The sequence below is a fragment of the Diceros bicornis genome, chromosome 16, assembly GCF_020826845.1.
Source record: "Diceros bicornis minor isolate mBicDic1 chromosome 16, mDicBic1.mat.cur, whole genome shotgun sequence".
In the NCBI taxonomy this organism is placed as follows: Eukaryota; Metazoa; Chordata; class Mammalia; order Perissodactyla; family Rhinocerotidae; genus Diceros; species Diceros bicornis.
The window spans coordinates 29,077,444-29,096,812 of record NC_080755.1 but is presented as its reverse complement, the minus strand read 5'-3'; the positions used below and the strand labels follow the sequence as shown (position 1 = coordinate 29,096,812).

The following is a 19,369-nucleotide window of genomic DNA, read 5'->3' as shown; positions in this document are numbered from 1 at the left end:
CTACAGTGTATGTATAGCTTAGTGCATAGGAAGTGTCAGATTAGCACACAGAAATGCCTATCATATAATCCTATTCGGTTGCCAGATCTGGGTGGCCAACTTGGCTCTCAGCTTTCTTTTGGCTAATGTAAAAAGGGAAATATGATCATTTAGAAAGGCCATAGTGCTCTTAAGATAAAAATAAATTGCGTTCATGAAAAGCAAAGCTCTGCTCCCTTCTCCCCTCCCCTGTCCCCCAGCTGAAAGAAATTTCTCCTGTTGGTTTCTCAACAAGAGGCCCAGGAAGGATGTGATGGATGGAGAGGATCTGCATCAAAGCTACAATAAGGAGTCCCTGTGGCTACATCACATGCCCCCCCTCAGTGTGAACTAAGGCCAAAGCAACTGTGCAAGAGGCCACTGTTTGGGAGCTCTTTGAAAGTCTGAAATAACTAAGGGATAAGACTTAGAACATCCAGAGCAGGGTTTCTTAAGCTGGGATGTCAGGGTATCTGTGAAATCCCCAAATTGTGAAAGTGCTTAGCACAGAAGAAGTGGTTTATAAGTATCTAGAGAAAGATCCTTCAAGGGAAGATATTTCTTCTTCTTTTTCCAGGCAGAAGAAACGTGTAGAATAGGGAGGCAGGCAAGCAAATCAGCTGGGATTTAGGTGCCTCAGGCCTCAGGCCTCAAGCCTCAGGTGTGGGCCACCCGCTGACAGTGAGGGCCAAGAGTGCAGAAGTTCTCGCAGAGCCACACTCCTCAGTGTAGCTCTGGGCTCAGCTGGGGCCATGGGAATGCACACAAGTCAGGGCCAGAGGATGGTGAGAATTATCAGTCTGTTCCAAGATAGCAACATCAAGGAGGGAAGAAATATCAGTTGGAAAACTCCTCATCAGTGACCCAGGCACATCCAGATGCCTTCACAGACTGTACCATCCAAACAGGACCAAATGCTTTAGAAAGTAAATGCTAACTGGGGGCCACTGATGAAAATGCTCATAAAGAATTCCTAGTCATCATCCCTCCAGTATAGCATGGGATAACCAATAGAAGAGGTATAAAGAACATTTCAGGCAGAGACAAGGTATCTTGATGCCTACATGGATGACTTACTCTATTTCCTAGGTGATTTATTCAGTTATATTTCTGTGTACATTAGACATAACTTTCAACTTGTGAGCTTAGAGAGCCTCCATAATCCTATTAGGCAAAAGATTCTTTCAAGCAAGTATTTACTTTTATATGCCTTTGAGGAGGAGGAGGATGATATGAAATATCACTTTTTCCTTCTTTTCATTTTCATCCCTTCTGGATGATGGTGTAGTAGAATGTGCAAGGATAGTAGAATGCGCAAGGATTTCTAATACGTCTCTCCGAAGGTAGGACCAGAAATCATTTAGAATCTCTGTTTCTTCCATTAAATTATTTTGTTATTCAAAGTATGATGCAATCTCTTCACATCAAGCAGCCCCCACAAATTGCAGGTTCTGTAATCCGATCTCCTTTCCATAACTCAAGCCTTTGGTGGGTCTGCCCCTCCAGCCAAGTGCCCCTCCAGCCAGGGAGAGGTAGAATGGATCCCAGCTGAGAGCAGGCAGGGCCTGCGGCCTCAGCTGGGAGTGCTGCCGTGATCAGATGTTAACATGTCTTAATAGCAAGGCTGGGACGGAACCCCCAGAAACATCTATGACTACAATCAATAGGGACTTGGTAAAATCCAAACATAGCCATACAGAACCTGCCTAATTTAGTCACTTTGTATGGACAAAGTAAATGGTACTCTAATTCTGACAGGGGTTTCTGAGAAGCCCACAGCATGACTTTCCTTTTGCACACAGGCATGGTGGGAGTTGCTACAGTCCTCATCTATGTCCTGCTACTCTCTACTTTTGTTTTTATTTTTGCTGAGGAAGACTCACCCTGTGCTAACATCTGCTGCCAATCCTCCTCTTTCTTTTTTTTTTGTGAGGAAGCCTGGCTCTGACATCCATTGCCAATCCTCCTCTTTTTGCTGAAGAAGATTAGCTCTGAGCTAACATCTGTGCCTATCTTCCTCTATTTTGTCTGTGGGACACTTCCACAGTGTGGCTCGATGAGCGGTGCATAGGTCCGTGCTGGGGATCTGAACCTGCGAAGCCCAGGCTGCCTAAGCAGAGTGTGTGAACTTAACCATTATGCCACAGGGCTGGCCCCAATCCTCCTCTTTTTTTTGCTTGAGGAAGATTTGCCCTGAGCTAACATCTGTGCCAATCTTCCTCTATTTTGTATGTGGGACACCACCACAGTGTGGCCAATGAGTGGTGTAGGTCTGTGCCCGGAATCCAAACCTGTGAACCCGGGCCGCCGAAGTGGAGTGCACTGAACTTAACCACTATGCCACGGGGCTGGCCCCAGCTTTCCACCTTTCCAACTCTGAGAAGTGCACTGAAATTCAGGTGTTGAACTAGATGACTTTCTAAGGTCCTTTCCAACTCAAATATTTTATGATGACAGAGTAGATAACACCAGGTCTTTTAATTCATTTGCAAAACAAGAAGGCATGAAGTCTATTTTTAAACATCTGTGCGTAAAGCTATTAGGGACCAATATTTAGAGAAAATCAGATTCCTTTTTATGGGTTACAGGTAAATTTTTAAAGGTAAAAACCTGCGATGTTTATTTAGCTATTCGTGTGTTTGTTTTGTTGATCACTTGCATCATAAACATATTGTTGATAGTGCAAATAACTAAAAAGAGTTGAGCTCAAATTTTTTCCAGTGAGAGATTCTGTTTCTGATCTAAAGAAACTGTTTCCTTTTCTGTCTGTCAAATGAAAGAATAAAATATAAACAGCCTCTCCTCCAAACCCCCCAATCTCAGCAGTTAGGTGTGTGCTATTAAAAAAAAAGCAACCAAACATCAGCAGCTATGGTGGCTAAGGATTGTTTTCTGGCTCGACACTGTTAGACTTTATTGAAGATCTCAAACACCTGCATTCCTTGACGTGCCTTGGGATCCCTCTCTTACCTGAGGAGCCGGAGTTCTGCCAGCAGAGTGGGGTTTTGCTGCGCCTTCTCTGGAGTGGGCTGAGAAGCTTGTTCATGCTCTAGCCGCAGCCTCTGGATCTCCTGTAAGATTTCTCTTGGGAGAGAGGAGGAAGGTAAGAAACCAGGGTCAGTTAACTTCCAGGACATCCAGGATCTAACATCTGAGTAGGTCAGGGCCACCAGAGTGAAGAAAGAAGGGATCACCCTACTTTTAGGAGCAGAACCGACCCTCACTAACCAACGGTGTTGACGAGGCATTGGCTGTAGCTAGTTGGGTGCTGTGGGTGAGAGGATACTGACTTCATCTCCAGTACATCCAAACCATGAAGACTCTGCTGTACCTCACTGGAGCCTTCAAGCTGAGTGTTCTCACCAGGACCTAATAATCTTTCTAGTAAGTAATATAATGCTGTAGTAATGTGTTCAGCTTTGAGAAGTACACTGCTTAAGAGACAAAAATGCATCTTCCTATTATTTATGATCACAGTCTGACACCATAAAGTACCTGCCAAGTAAGAGCTGCTTGGAGGGAAAGTAAGGATAAATGGTGCTCTTTTCACAAAACTAAATAACCCCATTTTCTCACCAGGAATGAAATTCCTCTCACTGAACTTATCTGAGAAGCCCCCAGTTAGGCAAAATTCTTTCTCTTTTTCTTAACATTTTCAGCCTTAACAATGGATCTCAATGAGGGTAGTCTTAGAAGCAAAGTGCTTTTAAAAGGATTCACTGTAATTGAGTCTGTGACATAAGACTGCTCTCGGTGTGACCTCTGTCAGGGGTGAGACATGCCAGTCTATTATTGATGTTGGGGCCTAGGCTGCCCTGCATTGAGGTGAACATTAGGCTGGCCATAAAGGGTAGGTGACCTATGTAAGGCATATTATCCCTGAGTGAGTTCGAAGCCATTAAGCAAGGTTATAAGTCATGTATTGTTGGGGGAGGGGTCAGTCTCCCACCCAACAAAATGCACAAGAGCCAATAAGACAGAAAAAAGCACCAAGAATGGAAGGCGAGCTTGGTAAGCAAAGGAGATGGCTTTCCATTTGAAAGGCTGATTTACAACTGCCTGCTTCACAAACACACCAGAATCAAGAAGCTAATTACCAGTCACTACACCTTTCATGGGTATGGTGAAAAGGTTGGACTATAATTCAGTGGTTTTCATTCTTTTTTTTTTGTCCCCTTTGGTGTTCCATGGTGGAAATCTTTAAAAGAAACTTCTATGAAAACACAATATGTCAAACAGTTAAAAGGGAGCTGCTCTGGTTAAAGAAAGGGCCGGCCCCTGTGCTGCTAGGTCTTCCTCTCCTGTCTTCAGGCACCTCTGCTGAGCCCTAGGGTCCCATAGAGCTCAGCCTGAAAATCAGTGAGCTGGGATTTTGAAGATCTTCAGGGCTAATATCCTGATATTCTATGACTCCCACTAGTTCTCCTGTTGATTCTAAGAACAGAACCATAGCAGATCCATTTAGCCCAAGGAAGGAAAAGAGAGAAGCAGCTCTGATAAGAAAAAACAATGGTAAGATATGTAATGAGCATTGAGCACTTAGTCTATACCCAGGAACTGTGCTGTCTTCTTTAATCTTATTTTATTTAATCCTTATAACAATTCTATTATATATAGGCACTCCTATTATCTGTTTCATAAATGAGGAAATCAAAGCACAGACTAGTTAATAGACTTGCCCAAGTTCAACAGCAAGTAGGTGGTAGAGGTGATTCGAAACCAGGCTGGTTAGCTCCAAAGCCCATATACATCAGACTCCCTCAGTCTTCTAGTACTTGCTCTGACGGGTCTAGTCTAGGCAGGCTGTGACTTATATGATGTGGTCTGAAGAGTCCTGCTACTGCTAATACTAACCACAACTGGCTCCTCCAAGGAAGGAAGCATTATCTTCTAAAGATCATTGCTGAAATGTCTATGATTTACCTAGGGTAGTCATGAAATGAAGTGAGGAACTCTATCCTCTCCTGAAGTTCAGAGATCTGATAATTGGGTTAATTGTCACCTTGGAGACCATGGGACCCCTGGGATGAATTTCCACGGTGTAGGAGTGTGACCCAGATAAGCTTCTGGGACATGGTTCTGGGGTCTTTGGAGAGCATAAGCTGCTGGCTTAGAGTGATAAGTTCAAGATGGACTAGATGCTCATCAGGCATGGGATGCGGAACTCTAGGGGCTATGACAGAACTCAGGGACAGGATGAAGCTCTCCTTCTGCCATCTCTTCTCATTCCCATTTCTTTATTCTTTCTCTGGTCCTAAAAACATGCATTCAGAGACTGCAATCCAAAAACATCCTGGAAACAAGCAGTAAGAGTGCTATTACAGCACAGCCAGAGCTGTCAGGACATTCGTGGAGCTTCCAACTGATTCCGGAATCACATGTGCAGGCAGATGTCCCGGGGGTATTTCCCTAAAGGAAGCCCCGATTTCCCCTCAAGCGTGCTATCCCCATGCTGAGTGGAAGCAGGACATTGGAAGGGAAAACAAAGTGCTTTGGAGAGGTGGGAGAGCAGGGCAACCTTATCTGCCACCAAGATAAGGTATTTGTGGGCTTGAGAGTTTTCACTTTAGTCTTTTTTCTTTCTAAGAAAGTGCAAATGTGCCAACAAGTCTGTACCATTCTTTTAATTTTTTCTCTAAAGAATACTTTGAAGAAAGTATGAAAATTTTTCATAAGCATTTTCATTGGTTCCCTCGTTAGCATTTACTTTCTAAAGCATTTGGTCCTGTTTGGATGGTACAGTCTGTGAAGGCATCTGGATGTGCCTGGGTCACTGATGAGGAGTTTTCCAACTGATATTTCTTCCCTCCTTGATGTTGCTATCTTGGAACAGACTGATAATTCTCACCATCCTCTGGCCCTGACTTGTGTGCATTCCCATGGCCCCAGCTGAGCCCAGAGCTACACTGAGGAGTGTGGCTCTGCGAGAACTTCTGCACTCTTGGCCCTCACTGTCAGCGGGTGGCCCACACCTGAGGCTTGAGGCCTGAGGCCTGAGGCACCTAAATCCCAGCTGATTTGCTTGCCTGCCTCCCTATTCTACACGTTTCTTCTGCCTGGAAAAAGAAGAAGAAATATCTTCCCTTGAAGGATCTTTCTCTAGATACTTATAAACCACTTCTTCTGTGCTAAGCACTTTCACAATTTGGGGATTTCACAGATACCCTGACATTCCAGCTTAAGAAACCCTGCTCTGGATGTTCTAAGTCTTATCCCTTAGTTATTTCAGACTTTCAAAGAGCTCCCAAACAGTGGCCTCTTGCACAGTTACTTTGGCCTTAGTTCACACTGGGGGGTGGGGGGCATGTGATGCAGCCACAGGGACTCCTTATTGTAGCTTTGATGCAGATCCTCTCCATCCATCACATCCTTCCTGGGCCTCTTGTTGAGAAACCAACAGGAGAAATTTCTTTCAGCTGGGGGACAGGGGAGGGGAGAAGGGAGCAGAGATTTGCTTTTCATGAACATGTAGTTTATTTTTATCTTAAGAGCACTATTGCCTTTCTAAATAATTATATTTCCCTTTTATTCAAATTATTTTCTTTTCTTTAAAGAATACTTTCACCAATTCTCAGGTCAAACTCTCCAGGCATGAAACAATTATCACAACCTCCTCCTTTACTCTATCAGTTTGATTTCAGTAGTGACATCAGTGTTCAAGAATGGGATTATGTGTCAAGACACTTTGGTGCTATTCTAAGAAATATAGAATGTACAAATTGTTCCTATGTTGGGCTTACTCAGCACTGAGTTTGAGTTCTGACCCAGCTATTTATTATTTTCTCACTCAATATATATTTACTGAGCTTCTACAATGTGCCAGGCATGGTTCTGGAATCCAGGGGCCGTTTGGCATGGCTTCTGTTCTCAAAGAATTTCCATTTCAGTCAGGGAAGACAGACAATAAACAAGGAAACAAAACACATAAATGCGATTATTTCAGATAGTGATAAGTCACACACACGCGCGCGCACACACACACACACAGAGGGCCATAACAGAGAGTGGTTCCTGGGGCAGGAGGCAGTGGGCAAGATTAGATAGGCGGTCTTTTAGGAGGTGACATTTGAGCTGAGACCTGGATGATGAGAAGGAGCCATCCACGCACAGACCCTGAGGAAGAGTTTTCTTTCTTTTTTTTTTTTTTTGGTGAGGAAGATCAGCCCTGAGCTAACATCCACGCCAATCCTCCTCTTTTTGCTGAGGAAGACTGGCCCTGAGCTAACATCCGTGCCCATCTTCCTCCACTTTATGTGGGACGCCGCCACAGCATGGCCTGACAAGCGGTATGTCAGTGCGCACCCAGGATCCGAACCCGGGCCACCAGCAGTGGAGTGCGTGCACTTAACCACTATGCCACGGGGCCGGCCCTAGGAAGAACTTTCTAAGCTGAGAGAACAACTTATGTGAAGACTTTAAAGAAAGAAAGAAGCCACAAGAGGCAGGAATGTAATGAGCAGGGTGGACTGTAGCTGGAAAGACCTTGTTGTCCATGGTAAGAGGGGTAAGATTTAGTCAAAGTGTGATGGAAACTCATCAGAGGGTTTTGAACAGGAAATAGCTTGATATGATTTATATTTTATAAAATGACAGATTAGATTGAGTGGTAATGGTGGAGATGAAGTGGAGAGTTTTGGGATATGCTGTGGGGGTGGACTGAGCCAATCTGTGTTGAATAAAGAAAGGACCTGCTGATGGATGGGATGTGCAGATGTTTGGCCTGAACAACTGGGTGATGGTGGCGTCACTCCAAATGCCTCTTTCAGCCCGGGGTCATTACAGGGACCCTCCTTGGCGAGCTTTCTACTTGTCTCTGGGTGGCAGAATTACCTTTCTTCTAGCACTTAGGAGGGCCCTTCTGCATTAGACAGCTCCTTAGCAAAAACAAGCATGTCTGTAAAAGGAAGATGAGACTGTCTAGGGAGAAAACATTAATCTCATTGACATCTCAGAACTATATATATACATATAGTTTTCTCATGAAGCTTCTGAAGATCTGAAATCTAAAGACTAGCTTTTCAGAAGCCAGCATCACTGACTCTTGCTTTCTCTTGAGTAAGCATCCAGGGTGAAAAACCTGGATATTTTAAAGCATGACTATGGTTATTAATGAACACACTTTTTTTTTTTTTCTTTTTTTAGGGAAAGATTTGCCCTGAGCTAACATCTGTTACCAATCTTCCTCTTTTTTTTTCCTTCCCAAAGTCCCAGTGCATGATTGTATATCCTAGTTGTAAGTCCTTTGAGTTCTTCTATGCGAGCTGCTGCCACAGCATGGCAACAGACGGGTGGTATGGTTCCGCAACCAGGAATCGGGCTGCCGAATTAGTGAGAGTACTGAACTATAACCACTAGGCCATCAGGCCTGGCTCAATGAATACACACTTTGATCAAAAAGCCAGCATATCTAAAAAGCCTTACCTGTTCTTGTTTTCTAGTTCTGCGATCAGCTGCCTTTGTTGCTTATTTGCATCAATGGTGAAGGAGATGTCAGGAGCACTTCTCTGCTGAGTCGGTTGCTGTAAAATATGTGGTTTACACTATTTAATACTGGGAATGGGAACCCACACGCATTTGAGAAGACAGGAATCATGAGATATGCAGACAAGAAAGAATGAATCATTTCTATCAAAACAAAAAAGTAAATATATAAAATTAAATTGCTATTCCTCTCTTAAGGACTAACTTTTCTGTGGTTCTGGAGCACGCCTCTGTAATGGAAAGCAGAAGAGAACTCTTTTTGGCAGGCAAATTCACAAAACATAGGAAAAATGTTTTTAGCTTTCTGACTTGAAATCTTTGGGGAGCTATTTCACTCTTGTCATGCTGTCTCCATTGCGACTATTCTCTGTAGAGGTGGGTTTAAAAAATGCTTCACTGTTAAGCTAGCTCTTTCTCTAGAATTACTGTTCAATCACTGTAATGTACAATTAAAAATTTCATAGCTTTAAAGTCACAGTAGTAAGACTTTTCGTCAATGTAGTTTTAGCATTTCTTTATTCATATTTGTTAATTTACATTGATGGATATATATATCCATATATATATATGTATATACTTCTACTTTCATACCAACCAGCTCATCATTCCTGGTCATGCAACCAGCTTTAACAACTGGTGTATATGCAGCCATAGCTTTCACTATTCTTATATAATCATATACATATACATATATACACACACACACACACACATATATATGTATATACATATACAAAAATTAACTCAACAAATTTATATTTATATATATATATACACATACAAATTAACCCTTGACTAAATACACACACACATATAGATGTATATACATATATTATAGAAATTCCTCAACATCAATATTTATTGTTTTTAAAACAAATTAAAAAAATCACAACTAATCTTTCTACCAAAGAATGCCAAGCTTTCAAAAATGGCACCGATTGCCTAAGCCCAAAGACATGGAGAAACTCAGCCTGCCTTTTAATGTCCAGAAACCTGACTGTGGGAAAGGTTAAGCTTGGTAAAGGTCTGGCTTTCGTAAAGCTTTTCTGTGATTTTTAATTAGCATTTCTTTTAACAAAGTGATTTGTGTTGCTAATGAAGAATTTTGAGGTCCTATGTTTTATATCCTAAATGGCTTTCTAAAGCTAAGTCTGGCATAGGGCAGCTTTGACCTGTGATCTTGGTTATTCTTCTGATTTCATTACAGAATTTTCTCTTTATTACATATATGTTACATATTGATAAAAGTAGGAACTTAGCCAGTTGTGGATTTGAGTCATTTCTTTGCTCTTTATATTAACTGATCAAGAATTATCCAGAGAAATCAGGTGTTGGGCTGGTTCAGCATGTTGTAGCAGAATATCTCATGCTATGATTTATGCCATACCAGAATGTTAGCCGAAAAGTGAAAAAATGGAAGCAGTGGGAGGCCAGGTCACTTTTAGGTCTTGCAGGCCATACAGTAGCAACTCTTCAGCTCTGCTGTTATAGTACCAACGATAAGGATAACAACGAACATGACATCCTCTCACTCAAACTACTTACAGACGAAGTGGACTCTGCTGCCAGTCTTGCCGCGTACCTGGCGATCAGCCTGTGTTCTTCATCGAGCCGGTTTGAACTCTCAAGCATACTATTGAGAACAGAGCAAGAAGGAGACTGTTAGACAATGAGAAAGACTGATGTATTCATATTACCACCGGAGGGGTTTGCTATTTCAATTTTTTAGTGCAAAAATTTGAAAGCTGTACAAATCCCTGTTAATGATCTCAGGCTTGGATTCATGACATGATCTAATATGTGTCCAGGAAGGCCATTAATAAATCCTATCTTCAGTCAATTCAACTGTCTTATTAAGAAAGCTCCAAAGAAAAGTGACGTTTCTGATCAACATTTCTGATAAAAGAATATTTTCTCTTTAACATTTTCATTTCCTTATTATGTATCGTGTATTCAAGTAATACATGTCCAAAATAGACATGTTAGAAAATATGGAAGCAGGATGAAAAAAAAATCAATTGTGGTCAGCCTGCAGGGATCCCCACCTCCTGGTATTCACACTTGTGTGTAATCCTCTCTTTAGTATGGGCTGGACTTACTGACTTGCTTCTAATGAATAGAATTTGGTAGAAGTAATGGAAATGTCACTTCTAAGATTAAGTTATAAAAAGACCATGGCTTCCATCTTAGGCCTGTTTTCTCTCTCTTGAGCTCTTTTGGATTGCTTGCTCTGTGGGAAGTTAACTGCCATGTCATAAGGCAGCCTGTGGAAAGGCTCATGTGAGAGAAACCAAAGCCAGCCAATAACCTTGTGAATGAATCCCCACAGGTATAGCCTTCAGATGAGATCACAGCCCCCCAAGTCAACAGCTTGATTGCGACTTCATGATAGTCCTTGAGCCACAGGTACCTAGCTAAGCCAAACCTGGATTCCTGACCCACTATGAGATGATAAATGTTTGTTTTAAGCTGCTAAATTTTGGGGTAATTTGTTATACAGCAATAGATAACTAATATAAGTCTCATCTATAATATTACTACCCAGCTAACTTGCCATTTTATATTTACTTCCAGAGAAGTGGAATTATAGTAGTGGTTTCTAATGACATTAATCGGAATTGTGTAGTGTCTCCTATAAATTTATAGAAATTGTTCATATTAGAATAAGGATGATGTGAGTCCCTAAAAAACTAATGCAAATAGAAGCATTATCAACTCTCCTACATTTCAGAAGGATCTTAACTCAAGACTAAGTTTTGGGTGCCATTAAAACAATTCTATGAAACATACTAGTAACACTAATCCCGTTGACAGACTAGTTGGTCATAGTTTGATTTATCAGTTATTATGGTGAGAATAAGTTCAGAATCAAGATTAGAAACTAGTTCCTCTCATTCCCAAATATACTTAGATTCTCCTCCAATGGCTCTTATACTTAAGTCTGCTCCTTAAGAAAAAAATTAATACTCATGATTATATATTAAAAATGACATACTTCTACGCCAATATTAAGGTTGTAAAAATTATCCATTGCAAGACTTGGATCCATATAAAGTAACATACATTTATATTATTTATATGTACATTTACATATAAAGTAAACATGCAGCATAGTCTTCTAACCTTTGTTCTAGAGCAAGAAGATGAGTGAAAATCATTATGTGCTTCCAGAATATTAGCTATGTCACTTCCAAATAGCCCTTTCCTGGCTGGCTGAATCCATTACTGTAAGATTTTTTCTTGTCATTTGGAAGACATTCCTGTCTCCATTATCTCTGCTCTAGTCTATGCTCATTATATATGTAAACTATATCTCTTCTTATCTTGAATACTTTCACTCTAGATTTAGCCATTTTCTCTGGGCTATGATAACCACCTAGAATATTCCTAAATTTCTCCATTTACCAAGTCACTTCTTCATCCTCAGAAAACGAGTCTTCTCTTTTCTTTTGCCCAAATGAGATAATGCATATAAAAAGCATCAAGCTAGTATGATGCCTAGAACACATTAAGTGCTCAAAAATGTTAGTTAACACATTATTATTATTTTGCCTCTTAAGTAACCCGTTCAGATTTATTAATGATTCTTGTCTCCTTCAAAATGTCATCTACCATCCAGCAACTATCTAGAGAAGGGCTTCTCAAACTTTAGTGTGTATACTTATCACTTAGGGATCTTGTGAAATGCAGTTTCTGATTCCATAGTCGGGGGTGGTGGGGTAGGTTGGGACCTGAGAATCTGCATTTCTAACAAGCTTTCAAGATATGTTGATACTGCTGGTCCAAGGACAACACTTTGATTAGCAAGGATCTAGAAAATATTGAAAATAAAATGGAAAATCTACACACGTGAAATGAACCCTAAATGTAAACCATATAATAGAGATCATTTTTCTTGAGTATTTAACTGATATCCATTTAGCAAGTGTGATATTTCACAAACATTCCCTTAACAGAGAAAATTTTAGGATTCCAGGCTCACATATGTGTAGTGTCAGTCCCTGTGGATTGACATGTCCATCAGCATACAAAAGACTTGGAGTAAGAAAATAATTTTAATAGCAAAAAGAATTATTTCTGGAAAATTGATGCTTTAAAACAGATGTTTGTCTTTATAACACAATGTCTGCACTCTGCAGTGGTTAAAAATAATAACTGAATTTCTTGTTACAGCTTTAATAAGAAAGAGAAAGTTACTCTGTCTTTGCCTTAAACATAAAACTACCCCACAAAGAAACAATTTAATTTGATTTTAACATGTTTATCATTTCTGGCTGGTGTTTAGAGACTATATGCCTAATTCAACACAGTTTGTGTAGACAACAGGGCCCGTTGTTCCAAGCCCAGGACAATGATCTGTTTGACTGTCTGAAAGTGACTTTGTCAAAAACATTTGTGAGTGTTTTGATAAATAAATAATAAAAAAAATCTTGATAAAAAACCTCATGATAAAAGTGTCCTTTATTGTGAATGACCAGCAAGTATAAATAATATGAAGGTTACATAGAAAAAGCCTCCTGGAAATGTAAGACGTGAAGTTATGGGCTTCTGTCTAGTAAGCTATAACTCATACTTCCAAGCCTTTCCTCCCCCCAGCACCGAGTGAATGAGGGGTGAAGTGATATATTACCCCTTTGTGCACACAAACGATTTACGAGTCCACATGTGCCATTTCAGTATGTTCAAATTATACAAGGGTGGATGAGGCATTCCTCTGATAAATTCCATTATTTCAAGACTTCAATTACAAATAGTTGAAAATGAATGGCCAATAATCCCTAAATCATTAAAGAAATACCAATTCCCACACTTTCTCCATCCCTGGCTATTCATTTCAAGACTTTATAATCAGTAATCTTACTACAAGACCATGATGAATTAAAAAGTGGCTGCTGTGTAGACTGCATTTCAGAGTGGGGAAATGTATTATTTTGAAAGCTCTCCACGTTCTACCGTAAATGCACGGCCAGTGTCTATTGCTAGAGATTTCAAAATGGCATTTTAGGCAACTCAAGTGGCCTCAGCTAAGCTAGGGCTTACTAAATTGTGATTTAGCAAAGATTTCTGGGAACTCAGGGTTTGTTCACATTTCCTTGGTTTCTCTGCAGGCCTGTTCTGACTTCCAGGCTGGGAAAGTCAACAAAATAATGTGATCCAAGGGGCACCAGAAATACCTCTATGTTTTCCCTCAATATTTTTTCCATTTGTCTGAATGGTGACAGGAATTTCATCGCTAGAGATTAACTTTTAAGGTCATTAGGCCTCATGTACTACTCTTCTACTAAAACGCAAATAGTCAATCGGAGGATGACTGCCTGAAAAGGCATCATTAGTTAACACTTAAGTGGAGAACTACTTTATGAGGTTATATCCTATCTTTTGCAGTTGGTTGAGAGCAAAATGCTATGGGATAGAGCCCTGTTCAGGCCTTTAGGAGTCAGAGAGCAGAAGAGTCAGGGTGAAAAGGAATGGAGAGATACTGGGGCAGGAGAAGCGGTTTTGTGGGACTGAAGAATGGGGAGGGAAATAAACTAACTCTCAAAGCTTCAACCGTTGGCTCTTTAATGACTGGTTTGAAAGGATAAAGGCAGGAAATCACAAAATGGCTATCTTCATGGCTAATAATAAGAAAAATTTACCATAATGGCTTCTCTACAGGGATGCCTTCAAACTCCTTTATGGAGACCCTGACTTGAACTATAACTATGTTATAATTGTCCACCAAGGCCATGCATTCTACCTTCTACAAACTCTCAAATTCCTCCTTTTCCTTCTATTCCAACTGTCACTCATGTGCTCCAGGCCACCATCATCTTATCTGAATTAGCGTAAAGCCCTCTCAACAGGTCACTCTGACTTTAGACTTATTCTTCCCTCCAATTCATTTTCTATCCTGCAGTCAGTAATCTTTTAAAAATGAAGTGGGCTGTAACATTCCTAGGCATAAAATCCTTCAATAGGTTCTTATTTTTGAAACTCTTAAATAAGGCTTATAAGGTCCTGCGTAATCGAGCTACATCTTTTACATCGTTTACTCTAGGAGCCTTAGCACAGTTAAATTCCTCAAATGTTATCACATTCTCTCTGCTCTCAACAATCTCTCTGCCTCCTCTGCCCACTTCCACTTGGCTAATTCCTCGTCATCCTGCTGTCGGCTTTAGCTGCCACTTCCTACCCTCACCTCCAACCTCCAAATTCTGGCTTACTGCTCCTCATCTATTCCATAGCACTCTGCACTGCCCTATTACAGTTGCTATCACTTTGCATTTTAATTGCCTTTTCACTTGTCTTTATCCTCCACTAAACTGTAACTGCTTTGAAGGCAGAATGGTTCAATCTTTTCACCATTAGATCTTAGCACAGTGCTTGGAACACAGCAGGAATTATCTAAGACTTGGACAAAAGAAGGAATAAAGTTTAGCTCTCGTAGGCTTGCAATGTCATGGTCTTTGGCCTGCCTCTTCTCTTTCCTTCTTGGCTCTGCATGTACCCTCAACACTTTGAGAAAATCATAAGAATACAGATGAAATACTGTACTTTAATACTAGCCATGCCATCTACAATTGAACTGTGAATTCACATTTGGCAGGGTTAAAATGAAGATACACTCTATTGCTGCATACGGATTTCTTATCTGCTTTGTGTAGGTGCTGAAGTTCATAGAAATGTAACTATACTCATTCATATTTATCAACATCAGATCTTCCCTACCCCCAATCATGGCAAATTCTCTTTTGGTTCACATTTTGTCATTGTTATTGTTGTGCTTTAAAGATTAGGAAAGCAGATGGTGTCTGAAGGAGGTAAGCTCCCACTCAAAAGAAATGCTTACTCTTAGGAGGGGTGAATAACTGGTAGGGATGTTATGAAAGAGTGGGTGGGAGGTTGGACTGGATCATTTCTGGATTCAAACCCTAGCCCTTTCATTTACTAGCCGTGTGACTCTGGGCAAGTCACTTAACCTCTCTGTGCCTCAGTTTTCTCATCTATAAAACAGGGATACACTGGTCACTTACCTCATAAAATACCTCATGGCTTGTTGAGAGGATTCTCATGTGAAGTGTTTAGAGCAGTGCCAGGGTACACGGTAAGACTCTATGGGAGTATTCTTTTTAGTCTTATCTCTAAAAAGCAGGTAATACTGTCTTGGTATGACCATTTTTACACTATCACCTCCTTATCTATAAACTAGCTTTTTGCTCAAGAAAATATGATTTTGGGTACTGGCCAGTATTCTAGGTTATACCAAGAAGAAGAAAGACAGTCTAATTGAATCAATCAAGGATTTTACAGAAGCAATAGATGGTCTTTACATTTCTGATTTCCTAAACAAAGGAAGGAGTGAGCTTAACAGTGACAGACTTCTCTTCTTTCTCCTTGCTCCTGTATGCAAAGCTACATACTGCCATGAACTTTTAATCAAAACGTCCTTTTTATGCAATTTATCAAGTAACATGTGAGACCATGTCCCATTCTGAATTCTTTATTTTGGCACATTTGGAGAAAGCATACTCTGAAGTTCATCCATTCAACAATATTGATGAACGTCCACGAGCTATCAGTTCATCTCTATCATATTATAATGGACAGGTTTTACAAAATGGGATTTTAAAATCTAACTTATTATATGCCTTTAATCCTTGTCAAAATTAAGTGAGGGACTAACATTGAGTTATTCCCTTGTGCCCAGTACTACGCTAGTAATTTACATCAATAATCTCATCAGATTGGTAGTGTCACTCTCATTTTCCATGGAAACTTAAAATGCATTAGAATCTATCACAGGGAAATGAACTCTTCCTAAAATTAATTTGTCATCTTATTATGCTGAGAAGACCTCTGTGGGTACAAGAAGTGGGTACAATGCAGCCAATGCAGACATGTGCATGGTGGTGTGACATTCTTCAGATTTATATTTCTAGGATTCTAAGGAAATATCTTTCTCAGAAGTCTAGTTCTATAACTAAAGCTCCTAAACATTTTACTGAGGACAAGGAGCAGTGTTAACAAGGAAATGAAAACTCATATAAAAGAGACATTGTCAGTAAATACATAACAATTTCTTTTTTCTTTCAACAGGTTGCAATAAATTTACATTTTCCAAAATCAATAATATTTACTGAAAATGGTCAATCAAATCTTAGCCTACACATTAGAAATATTAAAGGCATACAATTCAGTGGATTCAGTGTTGAAGTGTGTTATGGACTGAATTGTGTCATCCCCCTATGTCATGTGTTGAAGCCCTAACTGCCAGTACCTTAGAAGGTGACTGTATTTGGAGACGGGGCTTTTCAAGAGGTAATTAAAGTTAAACGAGGTCATAAGGGTGAGGTCCTAATCCAATATGACTGGTGTCCTTATAAGAAGAGGAAGAGAACTAGGGATGTACACGCGTAGAGAAAAGGCCATGCGAGGGCACAGTGAGAAGGCAGCCACTGCAGGCCAAGGAGAGAAGCCTCAGGAGAAATCAACTCTGCTGGCACCTTGATCTTGGATTTCCAGCCTCCAGAACTGTGAGAAAATAAATTTCTGTTGTTCAAGCCATACAGACTGTAGTATTTTGTTATAGTAGCCCTAGCAAGCTAATACAAAGAGGAAAAGACCAGAGAGCATTAAAAAATGTTTTTTTTTCTTGCCCAGTATCACTTTCAGGTTTTTAATTTTGCCCCCCATCAGTTGCTTTTGCCACATCAGTGAATTTCTGGTGCTCGTCTTTATCCACGTTCACCACCTCTATCTATGTCAAGCTTAATACTCCACTTTTTCATCTACTTTATACTCTAACACTAAATGTTCAATTTAAGGGCTAATTTATAATAGGTGATTTTTTAATAGTAAAAAAGGTTTTCTGAGGACTCCTAACAATTTTATTCAGGGTGAAAGGGAATTTTATACCTATAGCACTGTCAATATCCTACAACATCAACAGATGTTTATTGGGCACCTGCCATGTGCCAGGCACTGTGCTAGGCATCAGAGATATGGTGATGAACAAGTCAGAGAAGGTCCCTGCTTCAAAAGGGGAAGGTAGACAGTAAACCAACCAGCCAACCAACCAATGATTGCAGTTATGGTAAGAATGAAATAAATAGCATGCCATGATAGAGATTAATATAGGAGACATATATGAGGAAGGGCCTTTAATCTGAGATTAGAAGCAAGAGAAGGACAGTGCATGTGTGTGTGGAAGGAGAGGGCAAGATTAAAATGGGGAAGAATGTTCTAGGCATAGGGAAGAACTAGTATCATGGCCTTGAGGCAGTTCTAGGAATTGTTTTTAGGAATTGATCAAAAACTGATATGACTAAGTATTGCCCTTCAGTGGGGGAACCCCCTGAGAGCTGAGGCTAAGAGACAGGTAGGCAGGAGCTAGATCATGCACATGATTGTAGGCCATGGTGATGGGTATGGAATATGGATTGTAAACTAAGTGAGGTAGGAATCTATTAAAGGGTTTTAAGCAGACAAGCCAATAAAAATTTAGACCTTACATATGAAACTCAGAAATAGGCATCAAATATACAATTTATTATATTTGAAGAAAACATAGAGGCAAAACAAATTTTAACCTGGTTAATTGAGGTCAGAGGTCACTAACTAAGTGACAGCAATCGTACAACATCAAAGTATAGACTGTAGCCTTTAACTGTACCCCCTCCCTCCCTGATGTAGTGCACCTTTTCAGAGTTGAAATATGCCAGAAGCTTCTGAATGGTAGGTATCAAGTATATAGTTATGGTAAGAGTTGGACGTTCTGGGCTGGTTTCTGACCCTTTGGTCTGTCTGCCACAGTCAGTCCCCATAAACCCCTAGCAAGCCCAGGCACTTGATAAGCTTTAGGGAGGGCAGAAAAAGCTCTCACTATATTATATTTTGAGACCTCTCCTCCTCCATTGGAGAAGGTGCTTGAAAACCATTAAGGCTTTTAAAACTTCAGTGAATTAGGAAGACAGCAGGAATTCTCCCTTGAGCTACAGTTTATTTATTTGGCTTATCTGACATCAGAACCAACAATGACACATGATTCTTTAATTTAGCAGCAGACTATTTACAGATGAGTCAGTTTCTCATTGCGTTAAGCAGTTAATATAAGGAGAAGGCCCCCACACAGAGTTAATCAAAAGCATGTATGAATAATTACAAAAACAAAGGTTTTAATCAAGAACACCTATTAGGTTCCTGTTTGTAGACCATCTCACGAAAAGTGCACAGACAAGGAGGATGAGGAATGGCACGGAAAATAGATGGGACCCAGTGTCAGAAGACTTGCGTGCAAGCTCTTGTTAGCATGTGACCTTGGATAAGTCACTTAATGTCAGTGAGTTACCATTTTCTTGTCAGTGAAATGGAAATAATAGCATCCAACCTTATAGGGCTTTGATGAGCAAATTAAATAATGTGTGGGAAAGGGCTCTGTAATTTTTGAAGCACTTCCTAAATGAAAAATATATTATTCATATTCTGGCTGCTGTGATGAGATACAAGAGACCAAAGATAAAATTCTTGCCCCTTTGAAGCTTACAATTAAAATTAGAAATCACAATGCATAGAACTAAATACATAAATGTTAACTGATTAACAACCACCATTCCTATTCCTAGTATGTGCTCAAATATTGGTTAAAATGAAATAAAAATAATGTAGTAGATTATGCAATTTCAGGAAATAGATACGTGGTGGATGCGGCGTGGAGGAGTGTCCAGAAAATCTTTCTGGAGGGCATGCGTTTATGTAGGTTTTATAAGAGGCAATATAGGATAGTGGTTATGAGCTTGGGATCAGGTGGAAATGATTAAAATCCCTGCCCCACTGTTGAGTAGCTAGTGACTGTGGGACAGTCAGGTAAACTCTATATTGATACCTTTAT

General features: G+C 40.2%; 1 protein-coding gene across 9 annotated transcripts in view; it reads right to left on the bottom strand.

Annotated features, from left to right (window-relative positions):
- Positions 1-19,369, bottom strand: part of DTNA (dystrobrevin alpha) — a 352,070-nt gene that overhangs the window by 30,548 nt on the left and 302,153 nt on the right. For all 9 annotated transcript variants that reach the window (XM_058556978.1, XM_058556975.1, XM_058556971.1 and 6 more), the window contains 3 exons: positions 10,045-10,132; positions 8,440-8,537; positions 2,989-3,102 (listed from right to left, as the gene is read on the bottom strand). In XM_058556978.1, coding sequence (XP_058412961.1) covers positions 2,989-3,102; positions 8,440-8,537; positions 10,045-10,132 — 300 coding nt within the window. The remainder of the gene's footprint in view (positions 1-2,988; positions 3,103-8,439; positions 8,538-10,044; positions 10,133-19,369) is intronic.